The sequence below is a fragment of the Narcine bancroftii genome, chromosome 11 (genome assembly GCF_036971445.1).
Source record: "Narcine bancroftii isolate sNarBan1 chromosome 11, sNarBan1.hap1, whole genome shotgun sequence".
Lineage (NCBI taxonomy): Eukaryota > Metazoa > Chordata > Chondrichthyes > Torpediniformes > Narcinidae > Narcine > Narcine bancroftii.
In genome coordinates, this window is record NC_091479.1 from 80,113,890 (window position 1) to 80,138,814 (window position 24,925).

The 24,925-nt window shown below is 40.3% G+C and overlaps 1 protein-coding gene and 1 long non-coding RNA gene across 7 annotated transcripts; one reads left to right on the forward strand and one right to left on the reverse strand.

The window, feature by feature from the left end:
• Positions 1 to 83: 83 nt before the first annotated feature.
• LOC138746002 (uncharacterized) lies at positions 84 to 16,277 on the forward strand. Its single transcript, XR_011346650.1, has 2 exons — positions 84 to 136; positions 16,004 to 16,277. It is a non-coding gene; the product is annotated as an uncharacterized lncRNA (long non-coding RNA).
• foxm1 (forkhead box M1) lies at positions 2,201 to 24,762 on the reverse strand. Of its 6 annotated transcripts, none has more exons than XM_069903655.1 (10): positions 24,567 to 24,762; positions 24,167 to 24,198; positions 22,644 to 23,282; positions 19,196 to 19,332; positions 18,586 to 18,744; positions 12,282 to 12,410; positions 11,309 to 11,377; positions 10,831 to 10,888; positions 9,854 to 10,047; positions 2,201 to 6,932 (listed from the first exon to the last, which is right to left on the reverse strand). In XM_069903655.1, the coding sequence occupies exons 3-10, from the start codon at positions 23,236 to 23,238 to the stop codon at positions 6,069 to 6,071; spliced, it is 2,205 nt and encodes a 734-aa protein (XP_069759756.1). In that variant the 5' UTR covers positions 23,239 to 23,282; positions 24,167 to 24,198; positions 24,567 to 24,762; the 3' UTR covers positions 2,201 to 6,068. The 6 variants fall into 6 exon arrangements, with proteins under 6 accessions (XP_069759756.1, XP_069759759.1, XP_069759758.1 ...); XM_069903658.1 differs by lacking the exons at positions 22,644 to 23,282; positions 24,167 to 24,198; positions 24,567 to 24,762 and adding exons at positions 19,489 to 19,598; positions 21,888 to 22,006; positions 22,115 to 22,556; XM_069903657.1 differs by lacking the exons at positions 22,644 to 23,282; positions 24,167 to 24,198; positions 24,567 to 24,762 and adding exons at positions 19,489 to 19,598; positions 21,883 to 22,006; positions 22,115 to 22,556.
• Between the last annotated feature and the right edge of the window lie 163 nt (positions 24,763 to 24,925).

The window sequence follows — 24,925 nt, forward strand, 5'->3', positions numbered from 1 at the left end:
TGCTCAGTCTACCCAAGTGGCAGCACGATATTGCTTCGTGACCTGGTATTGCTGGAGACATATGATATCACAGAGGGATATTGTTAATCACTGCTCAGACCATCAGGGATGAGCAAACATGCAGGTCGTGAGAAAGGTAAAAGGGAGAGTTGGATCAAACAGACTTGTTAAGTGGTATTTCCTGGACAGCGAGTAGGACTTTAACCATTATCTATTCCCCCATTTGCTCTCAGTGGTGACTCCCTTCCAGTCAGGGCATCGTCTTAGTACAGTTTCCAAAGGGTAATATTAGAATCACATTCAGACAAAGGAGATGGATCTTTAAAAAACATTGTGATGCCCTAAAAGTACAAGAAAAATATAATGTGGGCCTCATTGAATACCAAGTAAGATCCCTGGTATCTGGCACCAGTGGAGATTGGGAGATGCCAGATAAGTGAATTTTCTGGTTGTTGAGATTGTGTGTTGAGTGGATTAGTGAACTAATGGCAAGATGCATTAATTTTGAACTTACGTATTTTCTGCAATTTTTTGCCGGTGGCTTGAATCCTGGATAATGGCAGTTTTAATGTATTAAAAGGACCTCTTTTAAAGTCATATTATCATGGAGAGAAGTAGCACAGAAACAGGCCCTCAGCTCACCAAGTCTGCACTTACTATCATCCATCCATTTACACTACTTCTACATGAATCCAGTGTCTATGAAATAAGTAGCCTATACTAAACTTTTCCCTTCTCCTGGAAGCACTTTATTGCTTCAACCCTGTTCAATGAAGGTGGGCTGGGGTCCTTCTCCCGCCGGTATTTGCAATGAGCAGACAGAGAGGGCGATTCCAATAGAGAAAAAAAATCTACATCGGGCCAGGAGATCTATCTTGTAGCTATCTCTGCTGGTGGTCAGTCAGATTTGCTGATCATTGCCAATGGATTTTGGGGAATTGGGTTCATTTTCCGACACCATGGAATGTGGGGTTCCTTTTACCATTGACTCCTGGCTTTGAGAAAAGATGAAGTGTTTATTTGAAAGCTCACCTCATTTGTATCTATGTTATCACTTAAGTGAGTTCCTTTAAATACCTCAAAAAGATGTGGGATGGTTAGCAGAAGTCATTGTGTAACTGGGATACCATCAATTTAATATCAAACAAGGTTTAATTTTTTGAGCAAATAATGAATTGCTGAAGGAACTAATCAGGTCAGGCAGAATCCACAGGTGCTGGTCAGTGAACTTTTGTTCTGGACCCTTTCTTGAGGCTGGTTTAATTTCTTCATTGTTGAAGTATTTTCCATGAGTAGTTAGGGTTCAACAATTAAGGAGGAAGACCAGAATGAAATGCCCCAATTCTTGCTGACAAAAAGCATCCGATAAAGATTACTGGTGTGGGCCAAGTTTAAAATCGCATCACAATTACAATCTCACTCTTTTACGTTAATGTTGTGGACAATTATTAGCTACCCTGTGAGAACATCTGAAAAAATGTCTTTGCCCAGAAATTTAATAATCTAAAACTTTCCAAGACACTTTATAAGAATATTATCAGATAAAATTTGGCATTTAGCAGAAGGAGATACTAAGTTGTGTCATCTAAAGTTTGGCCCAAGGTACTGAGGAACATCTTAATTTTCCATTGAGGCACGTAGTAGCCCTCTTGACGATATCAAATTCTACATTTTCAGGTTATAACCTTCTCTTGTGGTAAATGACTCAGCTATTCCCCTTTCATAATTGACAGCTCTGCATATCACAATTTATCTTTACTGTTATTTTGTGGCTTTTATGTTCTTTTGTTTATGTTTTCTTTCTTCCTTTAACTGGCTGCATTCATCTACCAACCAGATAACCTTATTCATACCTTAATCTCACAACAATCCTGGCCTCATCTTGTCGATGTTCCCTTTCTCTAATCCCTCCCTCTCACACCACCTCTGCAATTTAAAACCAATTATTTATGTTTCCTAGTTCTTTAATCCAAAATAACTCTATTCCTCTTTCAACAGTTGTTCATCTTGCTGAATGACTCTAGCATTTAAAAAAAAAATTCATTGGTATTTTTATTTTAATTTTCATAATTTTTGTATGTGTTTAGGAGTGAAAAGCTCCCTGCAGGTAGCAACCACATAATATGGGGATGAAAATAGAAGCACTTTTACAGTTAAAAGCACAGCAAAATGAATACAGAAAAGAATCTCAATAATACAATTTGGGAAAAATTATTTTTATTGTCCTTCCATTTCTGTGCAGCAGTCTATTCACCAATTATAGGATGGTTATCACAGCCAATCTCACAATGAACTGCTCAGATTTGCACAAGCTGCACAGGGCACAGACTGCATTCTTTCTATTAAGGTGCATTGAAGGAGTCGGAGTATTTACAATGAATTTAATATGAAATATCTACAAAGACTGCAAACTGGAAATTACTGTCTAGTTCATAATTTACAAGAATGTTGCTGTTGCAGGATCTGCGGACTCAGCTGTGGGGATGTTTGACTAACAATCTTATTGTTGCTGCATTATTCCGGTTTGCATGTACTCGATGAAAGTACTCCAGTTGTTCACTGATATATAGAGCAGGAACCTATTTTCAGAAAGAACATACATGCAATATAGTCCTTAAATAAATGGCACTATTAATCAACTGGTTAAGCACAAAGATCTGTTCACATATCTTTATCACATATGCTAGTAATCAAAAGAAAAAGACACTCAACAGCTTTGTTCACCAGTTGAAACACAATGTTATAACAATTTTGATCCTGATGTCACAGTCTTGATCAACCACAAAGTCAAAACTTAAACTATCCATTGCTGGGGGCTCCAGCAACGTGTAGAATGAGAAAAAAGCAGAAAGGGAAACTGTCCTATCAATGAATTATTTCTGAAAGGATTCTTTGACTGCAATAAGTTCAACAATTAATGTTTGTTTCCGATTAGCTGTCCCATTAAATTAAACAAAAAGATACTCTGAGAAATGCAGCACATAGCTTGTTTATAAAGCACATTCTTGGATTTGCAGCAACTTCTGCATATATCGATGTCTGGAAAAAGATTTTGTTGGGTTCAACACAAGAAAATGCACAATTGGTTCAATAAACAATGAACATGCAGTAAAAAAAAATCTTAGTGATGGGATTTGTAAGGATCTCTCTTGATCCAGATTCCTCAGGGATGAATGAAAATTAACATGTGCAGAAAACCATCAAATGGTGTCAAGGAGAAGGTGCCCGCCTGGCTTAATATTCAAACCAAAGAATAGAGAAGGGGATGCAGACATTTAATTTTTTTCTCATAAAAAAAACCATGGACAACTGGGAGATGAATAGAAAGTAATCCATAAAGAGCAGGGGATCAAGCATGAAAATCTTGGTATTTTGTATGTACGCACTGTCACGTTGAAATAGTAATCCTGGGCACCATAATCAAAGAAAGGAATTATTACATACCTACCTATATTTTATTTTGGTGATGGATGAAGAAGGAGAGAATTAATGTGGTGGGTATATTGAACAGATGCATTAGAAGATCCTTGAAAACTGATACCAAATAACGGAATCTGGTTACAGCTGGACAGTGAAATGTATATGACACAACTGAATGTTAGAGAAAAACAGGTGAAAAAATCTGCAAATTTCAAAAATGGGTGAAAATAGTTGAGTTATAAAAGTGGGGAATTTAAATGTCTGAATAAATACTGGAAGGACAGGAAAACATGAGGAGAAAAGGCAAGGAGAGGAATATTGTATCTCAATATTTCTTAATTAATATATTTTAAATGTGAAAGGAAGCAGTGCTCGATCTACATGTGAAAAATAAAATGGAGAGGTTTCAGTCACATTGGTGGGGGTTGGGGGAAGCCATTACAATGCTATTGTGGTTAATCTTCCCATTTAATGTCTTGGCCATTCAAAGTTTAATAACTTTTCCAATTTCAGAGCAGTAATGGCAGTTTATCCCATATCTATCAAAACCCAGGATGGCTGGATAAAAGAGAAATGGGAGGTCTTTCAGATGGATAAAGAACAGGAAATAGACAGGGCACATTCCAGTCAATTTTAAAGCTGTCCAAAGCAATAACTAAAGAAATTAATAGGAGGCTTTTCATGATTATTAAGTTTCATAATTACAATACAGAATGAAACAGAAAACAAATGCAGCGAAATGTAAAAAAAATTAATGAGAGCAATGTTTTTAATAATTAAAAAGTAAAAGAGCCATTAAAAGAGTGGTAACAAAAAAGGAAAACCCTCCTTGAGATAATAAATCAATATTTTGCATCTTTTTTTCACTAAACATATTGCTGTCAGTGTTAATTGTGAATTGACAGAGAAAGTGGAGTTGAAACAAAAATATTCAAAGTAAAATTTCTTAAAAGGCGAGCAGAGCTCAAATTAGAAAAATCAGCTATCCAATGGGATAAATCCAGATTTGCTGAGGGAAATAGAGGAAGAAATCTTTCTTGGATATGGGAACATGTTTAAAGGAGGGAGGATTAAATCTGCTAAGTACATCAGCTAACTTGGAGAAAATAATCTAATTTATTTGGAAAAACAGATTAATCAGAGACAGCCAGCACCGATCAATGAAAAGCAAGCTATGTCTAACAAAACGTGATTTGAGTTATTCAATGAATTAGCAAAGTAGTTGATGAGAATGATCTTGAATTGTGTCTCAACTTCGTGTAGTTGAATGTCAGCAACTGAACTGATTTACATAATAATCTAGAAAACAAACTTCACTGCTAAATTATGATACAAGTCTCAAGGACAATGTAGGTCAACAAATACTTAAGTACTCAGCCAACATAATAAACTGTTTCCATTGGCAAGGAAGAGTGAAGGGCAGTGATCTCAACAGGAGGCTACAAGTCAAACCTTTACCTCAAATCCCCCGAATAACAATGCTCCCCGTCTTTCGGGTTGACTTGAGTTATTCTTCAATCAGACTTCATTTTATTAATCTAAATCACTGAATGTTTCATAGCAAAGCATTTTGCTTCCATTTATACTCTCGATCACATCTTCTGTTTACAACAAGCAAATTCAAGCCAGTAGTTTATAGGTTTATACAAGATCTTTTATAAGCCAGACATGTGGTCGTGCTCAAGGAAAGCTGGGTTTCTGATCAGGGTGGGTGTGTATTGTGAGTAGATAATGAAAATTCAAAAAATAACATCTGACACACATATTACATTTTGCTTTTCTTCCGGAAAACAATGGTGAGTTCAGTGATCTAAAATGATTGAGAATTTGAAATCTGCCCTGACCATCAATCTAAACCCAGAACATTAACATCAGATATTGACTGACATCCAGGTACTTTTATTAATCGTGTAAAAAGAAAAGGGAATGGAAATGAATGCAATCAACTACCAGGCCCAAAATAACCACTAATATTAATCTCTGAGATGCAAATAACTTGCACAAACACTGATCAACTTTGATTTGCCAGCATTATCTTTAGTCCTACAAATCAGACATCAACTTTCAACTCAACTTCACTGGAACCAGGAATGTCATTGCCCATTCCACCTGAACACTTTACATTCCTCCATATATATTTTAATGATGTATTTACAAGCATAATTTACAAAAAAGTTTGTCATCCCCTGAGAAGGCATCAAATATCGAATAATTCTCTCAATAGCATCAGAAAATTTGATGGAGAGCCTCAGAATGAAATGATAACATCACAAGGCCTTTTGAAAGTGGCCCATGGTCCTTGTATCTATAACGAGAAAGCAGCATAAAACATATCACTATTGGGTATTAGAACTATTACTTGTGTGAACTGCTTTACACATGTGCAAAAAAAAGTACACAGGTCAGAATGAACAGTGATTGATCCAGTCAAATATGCATTGCCCAGACAGGAGAAGAATCATGCACTTACAGGTCTGGGCACTGGGAAGCAATGGTTTATAAATGAATTGACATTTAGTTCCAACATCCGGTATCGGCAGCTTCTTCAAAATGTTGTTGATAGTTGAATCAGTGTGAAGTGAAAGCAGTCACAACACAAGGAAGCAATTATTCAAGCAGCTAGGCCATCGGCCCAGCCACAAACTTATTTATCTCAATTCTGGGATTAATGTTGACCAACTCATATTTCCAAGATCATAGTTTTCATCCTCTAGGCCTGTGAGGCTGATATCTAACAATACTTTACTGAGACTCTCATTGAGGGTGTCCAAGATCAAACCTTCAGTCAGGGATCGGTTTACTGTGGTGTTACAGTTTGCATTTAGTTGAAGATTCCGGGAACATTTGTCCTCCAGAAGAGGAGAGAAGCTTGAATCATGCACAAGGTCCTTAACTGGGGAATTCAATAGTTCACGTGGTGATTCAAAGAGGGCAAATTCCTTAAAAGGCGTGCTACTAAGACTTTGGTAGCCTGTGTTGTTCTGCAGTGGTGTCAGGAAAGAACCATGTGGTGTCCTCACAGGACTGAACTCAATTAAGCTGTCATCTTTTTTCAAAGGGGTTAGTGCAATCTTCCAACTATTGGTGACAGTGACTGGAGAGCTCCCACTGGTGCTTCGACTGGGTGTGGAAGAAGCAGGGATATCACAGGGCTTCTCCTTGATCGGGGTTTTAAAGTTGTAATCCATGGCAGTGTTGGCAAAATCTGGGCACTGCTCTAGGGTTCTAGATTCCTGGAATGCCGACATATCAGACACAAGTCCTGAATCCAATCCAGTCTCTGATGTAGGCTCACTGGCTTCTGGGAACACGAGAACTGGCTCCTCAACGAGCTGAAGGATGTGCCTCTGTTTCCGCCTGGAGCTGCTCTCCCTGGACACCTCACAGAACTTTGTTGTTGAAGAATTTTCATGCACATCATTCAGATGAGGAGTTGCCTGAATCACGAGTGGATTCTCAGAGTGGTTTGCTGAAGTCACAGGTTGATTACAACTCACCATATCATTTGGTATCTAAATAAAAAATAAAATACAAATCATATCCATTATTTTAAAAGCACTCATGCGGAAGTATAGTACTGGAACCTCTTCAATGCAGAAATATACATCAAGGCACTTCACAGATGTGCAATCAGTCAATAGTGGATGGAAATTTAAATAAGTGTGACCATCAACTTGATTGTGGAAAAAGGGAAACAAAGTAATTGGACAGAATTTCATTTGGCTGGGAGGTTGATGCCCAGAAGCTCAGGTACCAGTGGTGGGGGAAAGAGAAGAACTGAGGATCAGATGGCAGAATGGCAAATGAATAGAACATGCAAGGCTATGAATTTAAGCATGAAATGAGGAATTTTATTTCTTGTGTCATGGACTTGGCTCATTTCAGAATGTTATTGAACTTGGAACAGTATACATGACAGAATAGTCACCATAGGTAGAATTTTGTTTGAAAGTTATTTGGAAAGTGAGGGGTGGGGGGAAGGAATATAACCCAAAAAGCAATGGAAAATCTAAACATGAATGTGCAATAGGTGAAGAAGGTATACTGACAGTCAATATTACAGAGGTACGTAGAAAACAGAGCTGGCGGATTGGAAATGCAGGCCAAGATCAGGTTGTTTAATGTCCGGTTAATATGAAGTATGTGGAAGTACTTCAGTCCTTTTCATGTTTAACAAGAGGCCAGAAAAGCACATGCGTGGCTACAAGTTGGATGAACGGTTTGTCAGCAGAGGTGACGGAGTGTCAGTTCAGTCACTCGGATCACATATTAATCCTGCTAACCCCAGCAGAGAATGGTGGCAAAATAAAAACAAGCCACTTCACGGGTTGATCAGGCCACAGCTTTACACGACTGAGACCACGGACTGGGGCAGTTTCAGGAAAGCAGTCACCTACAACGATGTAAACATTGAGAAGTACATCAACTCAATGACTAGCTACATTAAAAAGATTATCAAAGATGTCACAAAGATCAAACGCTACACAACCAGGGCAAACCATAAACCATGTTTGGATGCAGAGGTCCAGGCACTTCTCAGAGCTCAAGATGTTGCCTTCAGGGCAGGTGACAAGATGGCACTAAGATCAGCCAGGGCTGAAGTCTCCCATGAAATCTGGAAGGCAAAGCGTGGGTATGCAGATGATCCAGTCAGCTGTGTGTCATTGGATACAGGAGGTGCTTGTGGCAAGGGATCAAGACTATAACAGACCGCAAGACAAATATGCAAATCAGAGGCAATAGCGCCTCCCATCTGGGACAGACTGAACATCATCTACGCACGGGTTCGATGAGAAGAACAGGCTGATGCCAAAGAAAGCTCCATCTCTCCTGACAAACAGCCCCCTGCATAGCCACAGCCAAAGTGAGAAAAACCTATCAAGGTGAACCCACACAAGGCAGCAGGACCAGACAACCTAGCCAGTCAGGTACTGGAGGACTGTGCAGACAAATTGACAGAGGTCATTACGGACATCTTCAACATGTCACTGCAGCAGACCATTGTCCCCACAGGAACTGTTCCACTGACAATGCTATAGCCTTGTCCCTCTACTCCGTCCTGACCTACCTGGAGAGCGATGCATCATATGCAAGGCTGCTGTTCATTGACTTTAGCTCAGCATTTAATATGATCATACTCTAAACCCTGGTGGAGAAGCTGTCCTCGCTGAGACTCAGCACCCTCTCTGTAACCGGATTCTGAATGGAAAGACTAATCTGTCCAGGTTGGCAGCAGAATGTCGAGCATCATCACACATGAGGGCCTTGTGCTCAGTCCACTTTTGTTCACGCAACTGACCCATGACTGCAATGGCAGATCCAGCTCCAACATTGTTATCAAGTTTGCAGATGACATGACAGTATTCGGCCTCATTGACAACAACAGAGAAGAGGTGGAAAATCCCGTTAAACGTGCGCCAGTAACAATCCGAGTCTCAATGTGGACAAGACAAAGGAGATGAATGTGGACTTCAGAAGGACGAGGGACGACCACCCTCCACTGCACATTAATGGATCGGTAGTGGGTCCAAAGTGGGGAGGCTTAGAGCCTTCAGGTCTTGGGAGTGCATATTTCAAGTCCTCTCCTGGAACCAGAACATTGAAGTAACCATGAAAAAAGCACACCAATGGCTCTACTTTACGGGGTGCTGTGGAAAGTATCACAGCCTGGTTTGGGATTTCAACTTTCCAGGAATGCAGAAGGCTCCTGGGAGTAACAAACACACCTAGATCCATCACATTCTCTGACCTCCCATCACCCAGTCACAACCTCTTCTCACTGCTATCTTTGAGAGGAAGGTGCAGATGCCTGAAAACCAGCAGCTCTAGGTTCAAGAACGGTCTCTTTCCTACAGCTACCATGCTCTGTCACCACAAAAAAGATTGCACAATTGCAAAGTCATTTTTCTTGCACTTTTATAACTGTGAGTATGATCTAATTTTTTGCATTTAGTGCTTGCTTTTCATTCAGTTAAGCCTTTTTGTAACTGTTCAGCAGCATCAAGCAAGAATTTTGTTACATGTGTATATTGTACAATGTACAGGACAATAAACTCATCTTCATTATCAGGATGATACCGCATAATCCATCCTCCAATATGAGAGAATAAGGACACAAACATCAAGCAATACATCAGTCAGCTTGAGCCTGGTCTAGAAGCATGTTGTTCATGCCTTGTATTTGTACAAAGGGAAATCAGAATGTTGGTTTTTGAAAAATTGTTTGTTCTCCACTGTCAATATTCATAGTATTAGCACTAGATTTGTGCTTCTACAATATTTCAAGCAGGATCAATGGCAGAGTTTGATTAGACGACCGCAAAGAAGCAGACCACAATACAAAAACAATCCAAAACTAGTTTGAAATGCTCAAAAGAATGCTCACAAGTATTTCAAACAATGAACCACATAAAACGATCAAAGAAAAACTTGCCTTTGGTGCAATCCGAACACGTCTACGTTTTCTGATCAACCCGCTGCTTGCAGCAGACATTTGCCGCTGGACTGCAGGCAGGGTTAGGTGATGCGATGGCTGTACAATGAGGGGAGAGGTGACTGGCAACTGAATGGGCACCAGGTAGGAGTCAGTCCGAGGTAACAGGGGCTTCATTTTTCGCAGGTTCACTTCTGTGCAAAGATAACAATTTAAGGGCCAGTATGACTTGGCAGTATTAACTACCTTATTTCTTCTCCTAATTTGACTACACCATGAAAATATTGCTGTGAACGAAATCAAGCTATTCATTGTGAGGAACCAAATATATGTCGTGTAAAGGCATTGTAAAACTTAATGGGATCCACCTGTTTTTATTGGGACCTTCCTTTTCTCAGCCACTCACACACAATTGTAAGTATTTATTTAATTATCATGGACAATGTATATAAAAAAGCCGACAGACCACATTTTTTGGAAGGTGGGGTGGGCGATGTGGCAAGTTGGAACGCCATCCCACATCACCCCCGGAATCTTGTTTAGTTGGGTAATTTTTTTAATTGTCAATTTTAGAATCTTGTTTTTTTTTTCTATTACTGATTTATTATATCAATAACATTGGTCTTTGCCAATCCAAGTAAATATTTTAAGGATCATCTAGAACAAATGCATGGACCACCAATGGGCTACAGGTTGAGAAATACCCCCCTGCTCCAAGGTAGAATGCAGTTTGTGAGACATAAATGCTCATCCCAGCAATCTAAACCTTTGCTCTTTATAGTAATAACATGGTTGATTCATCTTGATCAACAGAGGAGCCTTCGACAGTTACGAGCAGCTACAATACTAACAGCCACTGTGTTCGTGGCCCCATAGAAATATGGTTTTGGATTAACACACAGAAATATTCAATAATGTATTTTCCATTCAAGCACCACAAGTTTCACCTTTCACGGAACTGTCTCCTTTTTACTCACCTGTGCTGACAGCGATGTTGCTCTTTGGCACCTCAGTGCTGTTGGATCGTTTTTGTTGCTAAAATGAACCAAATTTGTAAAAAATAAATTGTGCACAATATCATGCTTGCAATACCATTTACCCCAAACCCTACCTCAACATGATAAATTAAATGAAGGTTGACCACATCAATCAAAGCAATTCTGATTATTTTCCACATTGAAAACCTGCATATGTAACTCTAGATTGTGAAGCACATTACTTATGTTAAACTGACCACATTCTGAACATCGGGTGTTTACAAGCATATTAATTTAAGCACACCCTAAACTCTAAATTCTGTCATGAAAATATAAAACCTGAAATTTATGGACTACTCAAATGCAGATACAGTATCACCAATCAGCTTCCCTTCCATGGCCCAACCAAACCAATCAGTTAAAATAAAAATCAACACATTGAGGTGATAGAATGCCACCAAGAGCACTTGGGTCTTACTTGTTGACAGACCAACACAGGAGCTGCTTGCATCCAATGATTCTTGTCATTTGGGTTGAAATCCAGTGACTGTATGAAATATCGATCAGAATGAGAAGCATTGATCATTAAAATACATCAAAATACTGCTGACATCTGACATGCAATACAGCATGTGCCAGCAACTGGATATTTCTACTTACTTTGACTACTGCACAAAGTCACTCCACCATTCCCTTCCTTAAAGAGCGCAAATAAAATCACCATGGCTGTACAAGTTTGGCTATGATGACTCTTTACACTCCAGTAACTGGCACCTCCAAGGGAGTGCCTGGATTCAAGTGGATTAGTATCTGGTTTACCAACAAATGTGCCAAATGAGCACTTGTCAGATCGAGCACATGTTGAATTACAGACCGTTCACTGTATACAGGAATTTCCAAATCCTCAGGACATCACTATTGCCTCTCAGCCAAGTTTCCCTTCTAACGTTATCTTGCTGTTTAATAGTCAACCAACTTCCATCAGAACATTCCCACAGAAATGTACTTGCGATACCAAATGTGATGTATTTAAATCTGAGAAAATAACCACTGAAGGAAGAAAATTATGCAGCCATTTTGTTTGTTAAATGCACTAAATCATCAATATAAACCATAGTTGGAAATAGCTACTTAGACCATTAGAGAATTTCTTTCCAATATGGATTTGTCATAGTTTAGATTTTCAAATTCAACACAGGTGTGACTTAAAAAGAAGAAAACAGCTATATCCCTTCTTATTCTTCAGTGATTGAGCAAAATCTCCTGATATCACTTATCATTGTAAAAGCCTGATCCGTTATTCCCATGACCCAAACAGTAAATGGAAGCTGCCTGTCTAAATTAACCTTTACAACCGTCAATCGAATATATATTCAGCTTGGGACTTAAAAAAAAAAAAAATATATATATATATATATATAAAGTGCACAAAAGAAACATTGAAAGCACACCTTAACAACCTGATCCAATGTCAGGAAGCGGTTGGCTTCTGCACGAATGGTCCAGTGTGATATCTTGCCATTGTGAGATGTCTGACGTATGAACATATCATGCAAAGACAGGTTGTGGCGAATAGAATTCTGAGAGGAGAGAAAGCTGGTCATCAAGACAGAGTATCGTAAAAAAAAAAGCATCATTCTCAAGCAATAACTTGTCAGGACTGTATTTGTTGCAACTGTATTTAGTATTTTAGCAATGCTTTCAAGGTACAGTAAAACCCCTGTTATCTGGAATTCAAGCAACCGGCAACCTCAAGCAATCAGCAAAAAAAAAGAAAAAGAAATAAGAATAAAAAATTAGTTTAAAATTGTAAAATAAATGTTCTCTGAAGTACACAGAAACCTTTGGTGAAGATTGGAGCAAACATTCAGCCAGCAGTGTCTCAGTTGTGCTTTGCTCATAGTAGCTGTTTGAATAAGGTTGAGTTTGAATAAAATGGCACTGCACATGATGAAAAGTGGTTCATGTGACTCTCTTAAAGTATCTCCTTATCCTTGAAACACCATTTAATATGCTTATAATTTTGATTATAAATGGAAAATACTTGGTTGCTAAGCAGGTTTCCATAAACTATAGGACACAAGAGCAGAAATAGACCATTCAGCCCATCAAGCCTGCTCTGCCATTTAATCTATTTTCCCACTCAACCCCACTGCCCAGGCTTTTCCCCATAACCTTTCATGGCATGGCTAATCAAGAATCTGTCAATCTCTGCCTTAAATATACCCAATGACTTGGGCTCTACAACCACCTGTGGCAACAAATTCCACAGATTTACCGCCCTCTGGCTGAAGAAATTCCGCCGCAACTCGGTTCCAAGCAGATACCCTTCAATTCTGAAGTTGTCTTAGACTTTCCCACCATGGGACACAGCCTTCCGACATCTACTCTGACCACACCTTTCAACATTTGAAATATTTCAATGAGACCTCCCCTTCCTAAATCCAACATGTACAGGCCAAGAACCGTCAAACACTCCTCATATGATAACCCTTTCATTCCTGGAATTATCCTTGTTAATCTCCTCTGAACCCTCTCCAACGTCACCACATCCTTTCTTTAATGAGGAGCCCAAAACAGCTCAACAGTAACTTTATAAAACCTCCATGTCACATCCCTGCTCTTATATTCTATTCCTCTTGAAATGAATGCCAACATCGCATTTACCTTCACCTCTGACTCAACTTGCAACATTACCTTCAGGACTCCCAGATCCCTTTTGCATCAGGGTATTTTCAATTTTCTCCCCATTTAAAAAATAGTTCGCCCATTTAATTTTTCTACCAAAATACATGACTGTCCACTTTCTGACATTGCATTTCATTTGCCACTTCTCTGCCCATTCTCCTAATCTGTACAAGTCCTTCAATATCCTCTCCAGATCCTCTACACTTACGTGCACCTCCACCTCCCTTCATAACATCTGCAAACTTGGCCACAAAGTGATTCATTCCATAATCCCAATCATTAATATACAACACAAAAAGAAGCGGCCCCAATATCGATCCCTGTGGAACACCACTAACAATTGGCAGCCAATCAGAATAGGATCCCTGTATTCCGTCTCTCTACTTCCTGCCAATTAGCCAATGCTCTACCCACGCTACTGTTTCCTGTTATAACATGGGCTTTTATCAAGTTAAATAGCCTCGTGTAGCACCTTGTCAAAGGCCTTCTGAAAATCCAAATACATAACATCCACTGCATCTCATTTATCTAGTCTGCTTGTCACTTCTTCAAGAATTCCAATAGGTTTGTCAAACAAGATTTTCCCTTAAAGAAACTGCTGGGTTTGGCCCATTTTGTCATGTGCCTCAAAGTATTCTGCAACCTCATCCTTGACAATTGACCTCAGTACCTTCCCAACCCCTGATGTCAGGCTAACCAGTCTATATTTTCCTTTCTGTTGCCTCCCTCTCTTCTTGAGTATTGAGATGACATTTGTGATTTTTCAGTTATTCAGGGACCTTGCCAGAATTTATTGATCCCTGAAAGGTCATTAGCAATGCTTCCACAATCTCAACTGGCACTTCTTTCAGAGCCCGAGGTGCAATCCATCTGGTCTGGAAAAATGATCCACCCTTAGACCATTCGGCTTTCCGAGCACCACCATCAGACTCCCGAACAACAAACTCAATCAGGGTCTCATTTAAGAACTCTCACTTGTGCATTTTATTGATTTCCCTTTTTTCTCTCTGTATTGCACATTGTTTACATTGGTTATCTGTTTACAGTTCTTTATTTGTTTACATTTACGCTGTGTAGTTTTTTTTTCCACTACCAATTAGTGGCAATTCTGCCGCACCCACAGGAAAAAAGAATCTTAGGGTTGTATGTGATGTCGTGTATTTTCTCTGACAATAAACCTGAAATCTAACAGTGAAGACTGATGCAAAATGCTAATTTAGTTCCTCTGCCATCTCCTTGTCTCCCGTTATTATTTCTCCAGCATCATTTTCTACTGGTCCGACATCTACTCTCACCTCTCTTTTACATATTTGAGTAAGTTTTTTTTGGTATCCTCTTTGATATTATTTGCTAGCCTACTTTCATCCTTCATCTTTTCCCTTCTTATTTTAGTTACCTTCTGAAATTTTTAAAAACTTCCCAATCCTCGATCTTTCCACTAATTTTTGCTTCCTTGTCTGTCCTCTTTTGTTTTTACATTGGCTTTGCCTTCTCTCATCAGCCACAGTTGTGACATTTTTCTATTGGAATATTTCCTCTTTTTAGCTATGTATTTTTTCTTGCCCCTTCCTCATTTCTTGCAGAAACTCCATCTGTTCCTGCTCTCACGTCCTCCTGACTAGTGCCCCCTTCCAATCTACTCTCATGCCACTGTATTTCCCTTTACCCCACTGAAATACTCTCACATTTGACTTTAGTTTCTCCTTGTTAAATCTCAAATGGAACTCAATCATATTGTGATCATTGCCCCCTAAAGGTTCCTTTATTCTCAAATCGCCTCTGCCGCATTACACAGCACGTAATCCAGTACATCTGATTCCCTCGTGGGCTCAACAAGCTACTCTAAAAACCCATCTCATAGGCTTTCTACAAATTCTCTCTCAAGATCCAGTCCTAATCTTGTTTTCCCAATCTATTGTCATGTTAAAATCCCCCATGACGATCATAACGTTGCCCTTCTGACACGTCTTTTCTATTTGCTGTGCTAATTTGTTGTCCACATCCCAACTACTGTATGGAGGTATGTACATAACTGCCAAGATTGTCTTTTTACCATTACCATTTCTCAAATCAACCCAAAATGATTCTATATCTTCTGATCCTTTTAATGTTATTCCTTACCAACATAGCCACGCCACTTCCTCTGCTTACCTGCCTATTCTTTTGAAACACTGTGTATCCTTGTACATTAAGCTCCCAATGATATCCATCTTTTCGCTATGACTCCGTGATGGCCACAACATCATACCTGCTAATATGTAGCTGCACTACAAGGCCATCCACCTTCTTTATTATGTGGTGTGCATTTAAATACAAAACCTTTAGCCCTTTATTTGTTACTTTTGACTCTGGGTTGCAGCAGAATGATTGGAAGTGATGAATTTTAATTGCAAACATTAACCACTTGAGTTCAATGGTGGTAACAATGAACATTGGGTAATTAAGCATTAAATACCAACAATTCAACAATGCCCTATATTTGCAGCAACTGTGAGAGACAGAGCCTGTCGTTCCAGGATCGGCCGCCATAGCCACAGTCGACACTGCTAAACAAATCAGTGACTACCAGAGGTGCAATATCCATGGTCAATCATGACTGACAGAGGCCAAGAAGAAACCCAGCAATCATGAAATAAGATAGTTAGACCAAATGAGCAAGAAATCTGAAAAAAAAACTCATCCCTAGAAGGTTAATGCTACAAATAAATGATCTTTCACCAAAAATGTTCTGATAAGACATCAAGAAACTGAAATATTAACCTTTCTCTCTGTCTTTATTCCACATTTCACCTTTTTTTTCCTTTGGATTAAATGAGTTTGTTTTTGCATTAAACGGAGCAGGGTTTGTAATAATCAAGAATGATAAAAGTTGATGTTGTCTCAGAAAAGAGCATTAAGATCAAATAATTCAACTTAATGGCACTTGAGCACTCGAGCACCAAGATGTTGAAATTCCCATCACTACGAAGTGCCACAGTTCTCCCCAATGGTGGGATACTGGGAACACGAGATCTTTTTGATATTACATTACATTTCAGGCTTTATTGCTTATTTTAAATGGAAAAATAAGCCCAAAGCAGAAAACAAGAACATCTCCCATTGTCAATAACATGGTGCAGCCCCGAGCGTTGAGGAATATGAATGACCACTTTCACCTTGTGAAACATCTTTTAGTAACTAATATAGTAATTAACCAAATTAATTGCCCCAGTCTAATTTATTTTTGTATGTCTGTGGGCTAAACATAATTTTTCTTACTATTTTTTCATTTTAATTTTATGTTTATTTTTCCTACCTGCAAGTTCACCTGGGCTAAGATGTCCACCAAGTGCTTGAGAGGTGTAAGCAATTTTAGAACACTACAGAACAGAAAACAGGCCATTTGGCCCTTCTAGTCTGTGCCGATACATCATTCCACTAGTCCCACTGATCTGCACCCATTCCATAATCCTCCAGACCGCTTCCATCCATGTATTTATCCAATTTATTCTTGAAACTTAAGAAACTTAAGAGTGAGCCTGCATTTACTATGTCAGTTGGCAGCTCATTCCACACTCCCACCACTCATTGAGTGAAGAAGCTCCCTCTAAACTTTCCCCCTTTCATCCTAGGCCAAGAAAGCCTCTTACATTTACCTCTCCTAATCTAAGTGGAAAGAGCATACTTGTATTTACTCTGTCTATACCTCTCATAATTTTGTAAACATCTATCAAATCTCCCCTCATCCTTCTATACTCCAAAGAATAAAGTCCTAACCAGTTTAATCTTTCCTTGTAACTCAACTCCTGAAGACCCAGCAACATCCAAGTAAATCTTCTCTGCATTCTTTCAATCTTACTGATATCCTTCCTATAGTTTGGTGACCAGAACTGCACACAATACTCAAAATTAGGCCTCACCAATGTCTTAAACAACCTAACCATAACACCCCAACTCTCGTACTCAATACTTTGATTTGTGAAGGCCAAGATACCAAAAGTTTATTTTCAACCACTTTCAGGGAATTATGTAATCCCAGATCCCTTTGTTCTTTCACACTCCACAGAACCCTACCATTTACTGTGTACCTCCTACCAAAATGCAACACCTCACACTTGTCTACATTAAATTCCATCTGCCATTTTCTGGCCCATTTTTCCAGTTGGTCCAGATCCCTCTGCAACCTTTGAAAGCCTTCCTCGCTGTTTACGCCTCCAATCTTAGTGTCATCAGAACACTTGCTGATCCAATTTACCACATTATCATCCAGATCATTGATAAAGACAATGAACAATAATGGTCCCAGGACCAATCCCTGAGGCCACCAGTCTGAGAAGTAATAATCAACTACCCCTCTGTCTTTTCCCATTCAGCCAATTTTTGAATCCAGTTTACAATCTCTGTATGGATACAGTGTCTGAACCTTCTGAACTAACCTCCATGTGGGACCTTGTCAATGTCCTTATAAAGTCCATGTGGACAACAACCACAGCCTTTCCTTCATCTACTTTCTCAAAAAACTCTACAAGATTTGTTAAACACAAAGCCAATGTTGACTATCCTAAATCAGCCCTTGACAATCCAAATACTTGTACACCCAATCTCTCACAACACCCTCCAATAATTAACCTACTACTGACATCAGACTCACCGGCCTGTAAATTCCTGGTTTACTTTTGGAACCTTTTTAAACAACGGAACAACATTAACTACGCTCACCCGTGGCTAAGGATATTTTAAATATTTCTGCTGGGGCGCCTGCAATTTCTACACAAGTCTCCCTCAAGATTCAAGGTAATATCCTGTCAGGCCTGGGGGATTTATCTAACTTTATTCGCTATAGGCAGTAAACACCCCCTCCTCTCTAATCTCTATGTGTTCCATGCCACTATTGCTGACTTTCCTTCCTTCCTATGCCAGTTTCCTGAGTAATCATTCTTCCTTTTACTAGCTTCCCACAAGAGGTGCTGCAACTCAAACAAGGAACTGAAAGATTTACACAATGGCTATTGACCCTGTCTCCCATTCCACTGGGATGTGTGGCTGACGCAAGCTCAGTGATAGTTTGCATTTTATTATACACCTCACCTTCCAACCTGGTTTGGCCACGTGTTTGAAGTAGGGGAAATGATTTTCAATCCAGGTGTAGATTTCTTTGAGTGTCATCCTCCTGCTCTGGGTGCTATTTATTGCAAATTGAATCATTGCCATGTAGGAATACGGGGGGCGCTCGTGAATAGATTCCATCTGCATTAAAGGAAGAAACCATCAGAGAAAATGTAGCTCTTCCATGCAGATTTGAGTTCTGTTGACACATCAAATGGAAATGTTAGGTTCTTTTCATGACTGAATTATATGAAACATCGGTAATTTACTGGACAAATGCAGCAATAGCAGTGGGAGAAAATCTTTGATCGATATCCCCAGTTCCACCAGATCATCTTCCATTTCACTAACTCCCACCCCTGAATATCCCTTCCACTCAAATCCCCAGTGAATCATGCCCTCCACATTTATGTAGATGCCATCCTATGCACAAGGCTCAATTACTTTTTACACCTCCCATACCTGGCAAAACATTAATTGGCCCTTAGAAAACTGAAAAATATTCATTACACAAGGTTCAGTAATGTTCTGAAGACTCTGCAAGTTCTGCAATGGCTCAGAATTTGACAGAGTTGGGAAGGATAGTACTTACTAGGGACCCTTCTGGTAGAGGTTCTTGATTTTCTTTCTCTACTTCATTCTTCACACGGCAAGTTCCCAGACCATCTGTGCTCATATTACCAAGCCATTGAATGTTGGTCAGGCTGTCATCCAGAAGGCGTTCAGGAGCTGCAGAAGGCAAAAAAAACCCAGCAAAGTTTGTAGGTCAATAACTTTGCGTTATCTGATGGCCTTTTCATAGACTTAACTTCTAATCTTGTCATAATGGGCTGGACTTGACACAATATGTGCCCTGCCCACCCACAGCAAGATGCACAAACTTACAGGTAAGTGGTTCCTGAGATATTGTGAGCATTACTGCTTTAATTATCTGTGGACTGTGAGTGGAAAATATGCAGTAGGCAGTGGAAAACAAGGTCTTGTCCAGGATTGCTCTGAAATGGATAGAACATTTATTATTGGAAGTCTTTGAGGAAGTGACAAGCAGACCAGATAAATGAGATGCAGTGGATGTATTGGAATTTTCAGAAGGGCTTTGACAAGGTACTGCACATGAAGCTACTTAACAAGTTTGTTTGGTTACTATATGTCGAAAGTAGAAGTAGTTGATAAATAGATGTTCCAGGGCTGAGTCTAGGGCCATCTGTGGACCTGTTTCGGCAACATGAGAAATGGATTGGGTCAAGAGCAGCTGGTAGGCAGGAGTTAATGTGAACCAACAGCTCGAATCTCTTCACAACAGTGTACTTCCAAGCCATCAGCAGATAGTTGTATAGACCAGTCACTACATTCTTCTTTGTTACCGGGCTGATTTAATAAGTAGCAAACATTGCATGACTGGTGGAGAAAGTGAATAACAGGTTACTTTGTCCTCAATGGAGTCAACTTTTCTAAATGCCATCAGAGCTTCATTTAATGGACAAGTTGATAACCTCTCATTCACTTTTGTGGCTGGCACTAATGTTTCTGGTAGCAATTAGGATTTGGCTTATGCTTTAATGGAGATGCCATTATCTGGCACTAATGTTACTTATACATAATCAACTAAGCCTGTTGTCCAGGTTTCTCTGCATTTAAGCACAAACTACTTAAGTGTTTCAGTTGTTATTAATTGTCATGATGATCAAATATAGTGGAAAGCATTTGATCAAGCAGTTGAAGATGGTAGATATAGAATTAAACACACAAAAAATCCCCCAGATAAAGTCGTTAATTCCACTATACCCAGAAAGTACCAGGAATCCAGTCCATTCAAATATGAAGAGAATTCACCCAGTTGAGAAAGATTGCACTCCTAGTTACTTCATTGTAATTTTGTTTTTAAATCCCAATCATTACGTGTACACCAATCTGTAAAAATGGCTTTTCCATTAATTTCATTATTACCGGGGTAGGGGGTGGTGGGGGGAAACGTGGGGGAGAAATCACAGACATGAGCAGATCTATTCTCTTTCATTGGAACAAGTGGTAAACACAGGGACACTGTATGTGGATGCTTGCAAAGAGACAGTGAGAGGGGCTGGGTGCTCACATGGATGATTTTATTCATTCATTCTTGGGATTCACTGGCAAGCCCACTATTTATTGACCATCTCTAATTGCCCTTGAGAAGTTGATGGTGGGTCATCTACTTGAAGCTCTGGAGTCCCTGTAGAGAAGGTACTCTCACAATGCTGTTGGATAGAAAGTTCCAGAACTGAGATCCAGCAACAATGAACAAATACAACACACTTCAAAATCTGAACTGTGTGCATCTTTGAGCAGGACCTGCTGATGTGCCAAGGTTGCTCCAAGATTCAGACCACCATCAATTTTGAGAACTTGGTTGGTGCAGGTTGAAAAGCACCTGCTCAGCTCGCATTGGAGAACATCTTTGATGTACTCACAATAAGTATAATCCTATTCCTTTGTGACAGTTCACTGTTGATAGAAAGAATGTTCTTGGGTGTCATTCTGCAAAGAGGTTATCAGCCATTTAAAAAATAAAATGGTGTTCCTGATTCTTGAGTCTGTTTGAAGATATGAAGAGATCAGTGAAAGTTGTCTTTTATTCAAAGCAACTGTTTGGGATGTTGAACGCATCGACAGAAAGAAAATCTTATGGATGCAGATGTACCCTGAAATGGGAGCCCTTCTTATTAACGGGTGATCAATAAGTGATTTAATGACCACACCAATGCAAAGACATCCTGAACCTGTGGAAAGCAGGCTATATTTAAGCAACTGTTCATTCTGACAAGCTTTATCAAAGCAAAACTGATTTAAAACATGAAACTGGACCGAAACTTGTAACTGTGAGTAGGATATAAACAGCAGATGCAATTTAATACAGAAAAATTACAAAATAAAGAGAATATGAACTGGAGGACACAACTTATGAAGGAATACAGATAGAGATTGTTGGGTATCTGTGTATGCATTATTGAATGTGATAGAGTAGGTTGAGAAAGTGATGAGGTTTCATAAAATAATAGTGTGGAATATAAGGTCTGAAGGGTGATGATAAAACTTTAAAAACAACCTCCCAGTACTCCAGCTACGACCAGACAGTTCTCGGCATCACTTCAGGAAAAGTGTGGATACCTTGTAGAGGGCATGGGGAACAATGGAAGCAGATGCAATTGCAATGCTCATACATTTTCTGTGACACTTATTTAAGCCTAAAATTTCTATAAACGACCTTCTTACTTTACAATTAAATTGAAATTATCAACATACATCACCTGAAGGGGTTTCTTGCATGAAGCCTCTGACTAGTATTTGTTTTTTGATTATCGTGTAGCAGGGGCTCTGACACTTGGTATGAAGTTTCAATAATATAGTTGTGCTTTTACTTACAAAACTAGTTGAATAAATTAAAACAAAAAATATCACTTTGAAGCATAAACTATGACAATCTAAGGTATTTAGATAACAGCGTAAAACAGAAAAGTAATTCTCAACTGCTCACTTTTATATCCTGTGACTGAAGTGAAGATGGACTTAAACGGATTTGGTTCTACTTTTCCTGGGTGCCAAAATATCTGGCGTTCATGCATAAAATGAACAAGATGGCGCAGCAGTTAGTGCTGCTGTCTTCAACCAGGGTGGGGGAGGGAATGTGATGGAGAACAGGTTACGGGGAAAGTAATTTGGGGAATGCGATTGCTAGGATTGCTACGAGAGTTGGCAATAGATCTGGTGCCCTGAATGACTCCCTTCTTTGTTGTAATAAATATGAAAACAAATAGTCCAAACATTGATAACTACACATATACAGTCACTGAACATTGTCTGAGAACAATAGCATTCGCAAATCAATTCCTTCGCTGTGGCAGAGAATTATAGCAAGTGGTCCAAATCTATGCGTTAGAAACTGCAAAAGACAGAGTACTGTTAGTGAGTAGTATTTTAATTTGTATTTCACTTACTTCAGATAATGTATTTTCCAGCTAATCTCCCAACTGGATGTAACAATGATACTAAAGAATATTTCTTACCTGTATTGGTGCCTGGGTTGAACAGAGCCGATGGCTCCTCCTTTTCGACACTGTTTGCAAAATTCACTGATGCCACTTTACTATCTAAAGCTGCAACTTGGAGACTAGATCCTTCCCGTAGTTTGAGAGATTTTTGGCTGCCTTTCAAAGGATGAGTTAAATCACTTTGAGTTGAGGAAGGATCATTACTTCCCAAAGACAAATGTTGGCAAGAGGAAGTTGAATTGCCACTCAAAAGAATAAATTTCTTGGGACCATTGGAACCACTTTCTTTTCCCCTTGCAGTAAGTGCTGCTATAATACTTTGAAGATCCACATTTTTTGGAATTAATACAATTTGAGTGCTGGGCATTGACGGATGGTTTATAATGCGAACCCCTTCTGGAAATTTTGGAATGTCAGTGGCTGTGCTCTTTTCGGATGTTCCCAAGGCATCTTTATTTGGGCAGGCTCCGACCGGTTCAAGATCAACAGCAATTTTGCTCCCAAAAGTCTGGTCTTCACCAGCATTGTCCTTTATATCCACAGGATTACTGAAGGTTAGGGGGCGTTTCCTCCGTTTCAGAATTAAGGGCCTCCGTGGACTGGCCTTCATTCTTATTGCACCAGGAGCTCTTTCAGTAAGACACAACTCTGTGCCTGCAACATGACAGCACATTTAGAAATTCAGTTAATCAGAAACATGGGTAACAAGTGTGGCACAGTGCAATATATCACCCATTAAACAAAATAGGTTGACAAATGACATTAAGTATTTTGACTAAAAACTCATCAGGATCAGATGTTGACCATCTCAAGGTTTGAAGGAAGCAGCTGAAGACCCTTGCAGATGCAGGAGCCCAAAGGAAATTTAAATTTTAAAGTCAGACACTCTGTTCTGCAAGAGAAGAGACAATCAGCGAATGGCTGTGAGAAGATACATTAGGATCTACAATTAGGAATAGAATGAGTGGACATTTTCAGTTGACTCCAGCCAGCTTGGTAGTGTCTTTTTTAAGAGCAGTATTAATGGACCCTATCAAATATCTTCTAGAGGTCCATGAGTAAAGATTGCAATAGGTGAGCTGGTACAGCCAAACATAGATTTAAAAACGAGAATCAGGATTTTGAAATTGACAAAAAGTGCTGGAGAAACTCGGCGGGTCATGCAACACCTAAAGTAGTCATGGGTGCAACCAACGTTTCGGTGCTGAGCCCTTCATCGTGGTATAAGCAAAAAGCAGGGAGGCCCCTGAATAAAATGTTGGGGATGGGAAGGCAGGCCAACTGAAGAAGTCACAGGTGGGTGGATAGGGGGAGGGGGTAGCTCTCTGGATGGAGAGGGAAGATGGAGTTGGTGGAAAGGAGACAGAAGGAGCAGGAAAGAGAGACGCCAGAGGGAGAATGCCGTGACTAAGAAGCCTCAAGCTCCGCTCTACCCCGGGACCGACTGGAAACCGTGTTACTTAAGACGTTTCGGGGGCACGGTGGCCAAGGCATTGGAGGAGCCGGCCCCCGGGCGCCAATAAAGGGTCTCTCTTTACCTTCTCTTTCTTGTCTTGACAGTGGAGCATGCCTTTGTGCAAAGGAAAACGATAACATAACAATAAAGGGAATCTCGATCTAACATGATGGTTCCCAAGAAGCGAAAGGACGAGAGAATTGTCCACGTGAACCCGGGGATCAGCACATTCCTCCTGGTCGCCTCGACTGAACGGCGACTGCAGATCAGTCAGTGCACGGTTGGGGAACAACTTGGGCTCCTTTTAGGTCTCCAACCCAAGAATCGCCGGAGTGCGCTGCGGAGAGGAGGGGGGGGGGGGGGGGTTGCGATCAGCATTACCGCGGGAGAGCCGGCGGGGAGACTTTGGAACCCTGGGCCGTTGCTGCAGTTTGTTACCCTCAATTCCACGCACAGGCCGGGCCCCGCTTCACTGCACTCACCTGCATCCCAGCGAGTTCAGCAAAGCGGGTCGTCCCCGTCCCCGAGGACAATCCGGGCTTCCCGGACACGGCGATGCCCGTCCCTGCCGGACTTGGCGCTGCGGATTCTCGCTGGGCCGATCTCCTGACCTCCCGCCCGGCTCCTATCTCGCCGTTCGAGCTCGCCTTGGGCTGCCCGACCTCCCCCCCTCCCCTCCCCTCCCCTCCCCTCCCCTCCCACCCCAGTCTGTGGGGAGCCGCTCGGTCCACGCCGCCAATTCGCCCTTGTTACAGTTTGTCAGCAATTCGATTGTGTTTGAATTTCCCAGCGTTCGACCCCTCACCAATGAGACGGGAGCGTGCAGGTCAGGTGGGTTGCA